Raw genomic sequence first — 7,613 nt, 5'->3', positions numbered from 1 at the left:
CGTAATTAAGTGTCTTTAATAGAAATCCAGCATTAGAGAAACAAGTGACAACACTAAAAAAGGAAAGACGATAACATTCATGAAGGGACTTGAAAGCTCTACGATAAGGCGGGACGCTTGTCAACCTTTACCACAGATTACAGTTGCCGCATTGAATGACATATTAAATCCATATTTATCAACGTGTGCCCTTCGGTCTTAGCAGGGAGTGTAAATATTACGCACCGCCAACGGAGAGAACAATTGAAAGTAATTAAACGTTTCATGTCAGTCAAACAGTGTAGTGACCAACTTTCAATCAAACACCTGTAGAAGCATGGACGGATAGTTTTGATTCAAAGACATAAAAAAAACAATCTGACAATTTTAAGAGAAAATTTGGATTTTTTTTTTCTCATGAGGACAAATTTAAACAAGTTAAGTCATTCTCAAAAAGACAAGATACTCACTTTATCTACAATAAATTAGAAATATCACATTCTTAAACAGCTTTAATATGTTTTTTTTTTTTTTTGCAAGCATTTTTCTCTGGAAATTTCGCCACTTACAAAGAGTAAACGAAAATATTAAGAGCGATTTGAGGCATGCGCAAACAATGTAAACATTTGAACCTGATATAGGATGTGACGCTGTGCATCAAGTGTCTGTATAGCTTCTCTTCGCAGACTCGTACTGGACAAGAGGCTTGCTTTCAACGCCGATGTCTTGTTTATGGTCCGCCCATAAAACTGCCAGCGCACGCCATTTAAATACGACGACACTTCAAATATCATAAAACAAGATGACCTTCTAACATGGCCTTTTTCATCAACTCTCAGATCAATAAAACTGTACATAAACCTAGTGTATGTTTTGTTGAATGATGTTGACTTATACAGCCCCAAGCCATGACATTATCAGAAAAATAACATTGATACAGCGATTGAAAAAATATTCGTTAAATGTATTGGCCCTTTTCTTCAATGTTGTATTTTTAAATTACTTGCATAGCAGATGTAACATGTGGTGTATAAAAATAGAGCGCCTTTCTTAAAATGCAACAGCTCATTGAATAAAGATTCTTTTTTTTCCTTTTCAATGTGTGGTTTGTTGAAATCAGCATTACTTCGGGGGGGCAGAAACATGACAGCATGGCCCGGACTGACCAAAGACAGACGCATCGCCTCTGTGGCTCACAGCAACGATGAGATTATTTTACATTTCCCAACTAATGAAACATCGATAATTTATAATTTCGGAAAGTGAATGCCTGACACATCGAATTAAGAACGAGTCGATAAGATTAAATTTACAACAACTTTTTAAACGTCCGGTTGTAAAAATATTTAATACTCTAAATCTGCTCATTACTAAGACTAAACCGAGAATATGTATCAACGTGTGCCACCTGCTCCATAATGGAATTAATACAAAAGGAAAAGCCCCGTGCAAACGATATAGACACTGGCGATCGCGTGTGCATCGGCGTTATTAATGTTCCACGCGAATTACTGGTTTCAGAACCTCGTGCTCCTGGATGTGCGTGACACGACAGTAAAAGTGCATGGACGCGTCATACTCTGTCCAAGTCCAAGATAAAATATTTCTGTCCTTGAGGATAGTGGTGTATACCCGTCAATTTCCAAGAAGATAAGAACTCCAAATATACACATGCTTTCCAAACTTGATCTTCCATAAAAGCACAGCAAAACGATCACTGGTGGGAATGAAACAGAATGGAACCAGCAGTGATGGTTTTCCTTTGAGGTTGCAGGTTATGTTATTAATCATACAACGTGGACTGTGTGTTCTCGTGGGGTGTGAGCGTGCACCAAGTCCGTCTGCATGATATTTGAAGTGCGTACACATGCACGCTCATGCAAATCCCGTTAATCCTTGGGTTGATCCTTGCTCTGTTTCTTCATTTTCATCCTCCGGTTTTGGAACCAGATCTTGACCTGCCTCTCGGTCAGGTTGAGGGCTCTCGCCACCTCATGGCGGCGGTCGCGCGTCAGGTACATGTTGAACAGGAATTCCTTCTCCAGCTCCAGCGTCTGATATTTCGTGTACGGGCACCTCTTCTTCCTGGAGGAGCGCGCATGTAACCAGTTGGCGGAGGGGTCATCTGGAGGAAGGACAAGTATGCAAACGAGTGAATTAAAACACACAAATAAACAAATCACTCCCCCAACTTTAGGGGGGGGGGTCGTTTCGGTGGACAACATCATTGTTTTACTCCACAATGTCACACGTCATAATAGGTCACATTCAGAAGCATATCAGTGGCTATTTTATTTGACACCACTCATGGACCACTGCATCCAAATTGACGCTTCATTTAATATTTGCAAGAAACCAATCTACTTTGCAGCGTGAAATTAATTCAGAATTTGAACAAAGAAGGCAGAAAATTAAAACAACTATACATGCAATATTTTAGAGACACTGATAACAGTCTTATATAAAATATGCTGTGATGTTTGTGTTTATACAAAACAATTACCCACCGTGTTACAGGCCTATATGTCATTTTTTCATTTTTTTCAGAAAATACGAAAAACTGAACCACATTCTGATTATCTTATATGTATTAACAATTTCATTTCAGGCGTAGAATTGAATGGTCTGTTTAACTAAGGATGCAGCCGTTTTTATCAGAGGTGGCCAGCATCCTGAGGAGATGTTTAAGGCAAAAAAAAAATTATAAATGTAGTCAAATATCACTTAGGCCATTATTTTAAGAGGCTGATTATATTAAGGACATGTATGTTTCTGATGATATTCCATATATTTTGAGAGCACACTATTCCCAAACTGCAAAATTAATATCAATATTGAACATATTTTGTGGATAGTCTAAATAAAATGGATCCCCCTTTGTTATTCATAATCTTAGAAAAAAGTAATGATACTACATCTTAGTGAACCTCCACTGGTTTATGAGTTACTGAGAGTTGGCCACTTTCTCTTTTTTTAAAATCCTGAAAAAAAAGACGTCTTTATTTTACTTTTTAAATTTTATTAGTAAAAACAATGCAGTCTAACTTGGTAATTATTATTCCTAGGGGTGAAAGTACAAAAATATTTTGAAGGGTAGGTTAATTACAGGCAAGTAGCACGTGAAGGCAGTGAGGAAAATAATTAAAAAATAAATAACTTTTCGCCAAGCAAGAGAGGAGTTTATGGAATAAGAATATATTTTAACAAATCAAAAATGTAATCTCAACTCAACATCGAGGAAATAGTCAAGATTTTAAGTCAAGAGAGCAGGCCTTATCTTTGCCGGATGTTGCAGCTCTCCACTTTTCCTCAACGCTTAGTCAGTGGCCATCATCAGTTAATACGTGCTTAATACGCTGAGTAATCAATGTCCTCCAACATGGCCCAAACGTACGGTATTGATTTCTTCTCAGGGAAAATAATGCCTGGTAGGGAGGCGGGGAGAAGATGGATGACGAGACCAGGGTGTGCACTACTTGTGTCACTCGCTAAAGTGGGTGCTTTACAGTCGTGTATAATCACTTCTAGAACAATCCATTACTTGTGTAAGCTGTGCCACAACCGTGGCTGTCACGCTGGATGACAGAATTGTCTTGAGGATGCTGTAGTATTGAGAAGATAGGAAAAGATTATGACCAATGGAAAGAAGGCAGACAGGGAGAATATGTGTTCTGGTGATACACTATTCCTGTCTTGAGGTTCTTGTAGCTGTAACGGAAATGTGGCATGAACAGACACATAGATGGAAGGACTGATATTCCCATAAAGCAGCCTGCTCTAGCCCGTGGCTGTGCAACATGAAAAATTCAATTGCTGACCAATGTGTCTTTTCCTGCATGTGTCCACCATGATGAATGCAGCTTGCATGGAAACAGTGAGCCGATCGCCTATTGGATTAATATTGCATCCCCTCTCTCGCCTCTTTCTCCCTCCGCTTGCAATTTCACCCTAATAGTTCCAGAAATTGACCCCTCGTATATCCCAAGGCACGTTATTACATTTCTCTGTCGTATTTTACCCTGCTCCCTCTCCACCCCAACCCCTTGTACATTTCACCCAACCACCAACAGCAGCACGCCAATTAATGGGGTTGTTCACCCTGTGATAACTTAATAAACTTCAGAGGTCATCATTTTCCCGGCTCTGCCGGCAACAGTAACAACAGCACAAAGATTGAAGTCTAATATCGTAGTTTATTCTGGATGGGTGCCCAGCACCAGTAATGTGAAAATAATCTGTTGCAGGATGTTCAATTTAATTAGTGTGGTATATTGAAAGGTAGCTCTCTCCTTATGGTCGACTCTACACATATAGTGGCCATTTTGAGAAGTGCTATACCTTTGGGGAAATCACCAAACCTATACCTTGCCAATAAATACCAACTACACAGAGCTACAGTGGGCTCCTCGGTTTATGACAGAGTTCGTCTTCTACGACGCTGATGCAATGTTAATTCGGAACATACCGTAGTCTTTATCACAAGCCTATGTAGTCATAATTTCATACATATTAATATTAAAAACACTTCTAGATCGTGAACATAATTACATGAAGAACAGCGACCAAAAAATAGAAAATATTCCGACCTTTACTGCTGTGATTAGCTTGCACGTTAGAATAGTTAATTCATACACACACCATTCATAACTACACAACGTAAGAAGCCAAAAACTTACTAAAACCAACATTTAACCAAAGATGCACTTGTTATACATTTAACATTGCAAACATTTTGAAGGACTAGAAACATAATGTTCATAATGGTATGCTTATCAAGTTCGTTTACTTTTGAATGCAGCCAAGCAGTGCAGCTGCTGGCAATTGCTATGTACACGACAGTAGTGGTGACTCGCTTGCATTGCAAAAAGAAAGATAATAAGCATCTTCTCCAAAATGTCGAACCATTCCACAGACCAGGGCAAAGCAGCCACAAGTTGACCATAGAGAGCGAGGCAGGATTGTGTGGGATGAATGTAGATGATTATATACAGTAGCTATATAGATAGGTTACATACAGTTGATATATGCTACAGTATATATGCCTATATGTAGATTTATTGTACACATGCAGAGCTGTTATGAACAGTTACATATTTAAACACCTTGATTACTGCACATAACTGCCACTCCCTTTGATTCTGCATAATTGGATGGTTAAGCATGCAGGCAGGGGGTCCCATCCAGTGTATCATTCCAGGGGATATTTTTAGATGTACCAATAATAAGTCCATTTTGGAAATTAATGTAGAAAACTGAGCCATCTTTTACCTCCAACTGATGCATTCAATGTTCAAAGTTTACATTGGAGGCCAAGCCTCGGATGGAGGTTTACTTAAAATGCTATTATCGTAACATGGATCAAAAGCAGACTGGTTTAAAATCTTGAACGTTGAACTAAAGCATGATTACCAGAGTTTGCTTTGGTCAAGCCCCCAATAGTCAACCATTCATTCTTATTCCATCCTACCGCTTGCCCTCATTTGGGCACCACATTTAGTCATTTGGTGAGCTGGAGCCTATCTCACTGATGGGTGAGCTGAAGCATCCAAACTGACGTTGGCCGAGAGGATGGTTACCCCATGGAGTGGTCACCACAAGTTAGTTGCAGAGCACAAACAAGCATTCACACTCACATTCAAACAACATGGACATTTTAGAGCACAGGTGTCAAACTCAGGGCCGGGGCCCAGATCCGGTCCGCAACATAGTTTTTTTTTTTTTTGTTTATCAAATAATGTGTGTTGACTTGACATGTTTCTTTGAAATTGTCTTCACTGTTAACACGGCATGAGACATTGCAGACATTTGTTAACAATCCTTTCTTTAAAATACATTGGAAAATAGTTGAATAAACTACTTACTGGCTTTTGATTTCAAAACTAGTTATCCATCAACATCGGTTCGTAACGGCCCTCCGAGGGACACCATAATTATGATGTGGCCCATGACAAAAAGGAGTTTGACACTCCTGATTTTGAGTCTTCAATTAACCTAACATGCAAGTTCTTGGAATGTGGGGGGATGCATAGGATGCCTGTAAGCACGGAGAAAATATGCAAACTCCACACATCAGGAAAGGTTTGAGTTGACCCCGAATCGCAGAACTTTAAGGCATGATCTGGACATATCCTATGTTTACATTGTCAATATCAGGTGAGGTGACAATCCTGTAAAGAACCTGTACCTGAAGTTATGATATATTCGATCTCATTTGAAAAAAAAAAAAGCCAGGCTGTTTAATAATGGTAATGAAACAACTAACTTATGTAAGGTCATTTTAAGTCGTTTTATTAACTATAAAGATATAATATATATGAAGAGAGAGAGAGAGAGAGAGAGAGAAAGAGAGAGAGAGAGACAGAGAGAGAGAGAGAGAGAGACAGAGAGACAGAGAGACAGAGAGAGAGAGAGAGATTGTAATGCGTTGTGTGCATATAATAATAGATCTTAAACTGATTGTACATTGTATTTTGACAAGTTAGGGCTTTCTATGGGTTATAAAATAGCGCCCTATGAACACCTCATTTAATGTTTTGTCGCAATTATACCGTGTTAATTAAATCGCAAACATAAAAACCAACATATCAATCAGAGTCCAGTTCAATTAAAATGTTGGACTGTGCGCAGCACTTTGTTCCGTTACACTGGATCAACAATCCTATCTTGGTCTTTGAGTAGCTGCAAGGTTCGACAGCACAAAGTGGCTTTGGCTCTCCAGCTCTTTGTTCTTGTTTTACAGCAGCATAAAAAGCATTTACAATCCCTCGCCCCAATCATCGTGTGTCTTTCGCCAAAGTGCTATTTCCTGCGCTAATAACTTACTTTGATCTGGGCCCTCTTTGTCTTCGCTCCCCTCGCAAGAGTCGTTATTTTCTCCGAAGCCCACACCGGGGATCGTGGCGGGCGGCGCCGTGGATCTGTACTCCAGGATGTATGTGGCGCTCTCCAGCTGGTTCTGTCCGCCGATTTTGGCTGGGGTCTCCACGCCAGGGTGGCCGGGCTGGGGCTCCACTTTGACCTGGCCGCTCTGACCCGGGCCCGGAAAGCAGTCGGAGCCGCGCGGCGCGCATTCCAGCCACGAGCGGAGGTAGCGCGTGTCCGTGGAAGGGACGTGTTGTGTGGGGATGTACGGGTGGTAGACCGTCGGAAGACCGCTCGCATGGTGGTGCGGACTGAATGGACTCCACGGTGAGGACAAGAGCGGAGGCTTTGGCTGGAAGCTGCAGGATGGGTACGACTCGGGGAGCGGATGCTCCGAGGGTGCTGCCGAGCCGGGCTGTCTTCCACCGGCCGCAGCGGTGGAGCTGGAGCCGGAATATTGGACGCTGGGAAAATGAGCTGGGGCCGGGAGTTCATCGCTCTCTTGACTTATGATGGAGTCCACGTAATAGTTGCTCAGAGTCCCAGAAATAGACATTCTTGGACATTATCTGTGAAACACTACGAGTTCACTAAATGGAGAACAAGAAGATAGACATGTGGAGAATTTCCTCATCTGCCCTTTGCTACTTCGCCTCTCTCTCTGTCCCCCCACCCCCACCCCACCTCCTCCCTCTTTGCCTCTCCCGCTCTCCCCCCTTCTTTCTTTCCAAGCAAGTTGCTCGCTTGTGAAACAAGTGATGCAGCCTTCTTTC

At 41.2% G+C, this 7,613-nt stretch overlaps 1 protein-coding gene across 1 annotated transcript; it reads right to left on the bottom strand.

The window, feature by feature from the left end:
- Window positions 1-1,868: 1,868 nt before the first annotated feature.
- Window positions 1,869-7,396, bottom strand: hoxb9a (homeobox B9a). The gene is made up of 2 exons (XM_086055849.1): window positions 6,802-7,396; window positions 1,869-2,104 (listed from the first exon to the last, which is right to left on the bottom strand). The coding sequence occupies exons 1-2, from the start codon at window positions 7,394-7,396 to the stop codon at window positions 1,869-1,871; spliced, it is 831 nt and encodes a 276-aa protein (XP_085911975.1).
- Between the last annotated feature and the right edge of the window lie 217 nt (window positions 7,397-7,613).

Source organism: Filicampus tigris, chromosome 16, assembly GCF_054856515.1.
Source record: "Filicampus tigris isolate MCC_2025a chromosome 16, RoL_Ftig_1.0, whole genome shotgun sequence".
NCBI classification, from domain to species: Eukaryota; Metazoa; Chordata; class Actinopteri; order Syngnathiformes; family Syngnathidae; genus Filicampus; species Filicampus tigris.
Note: the sequence above shows the minus strand (reverse complement) of the source record. Positions and strands in the feature narration are given on the sequence as shown.

Coding starts and splice junctions, on each gene's coding strand:
- hoxb9a (XM_086055849.1), bottom strand. CDS start 7,396: ATGTCTATTTCTGGGACTCTGAGCAACTATTACGTGGACTCCATCATA. Junction 2,105..6,801: donor CAAAGAGGGCCCAGATCAAA/GTAAGTTATTAG, acceptor TCCTTCCTCCAG/ATGACCCCTCCGCCAACTGG.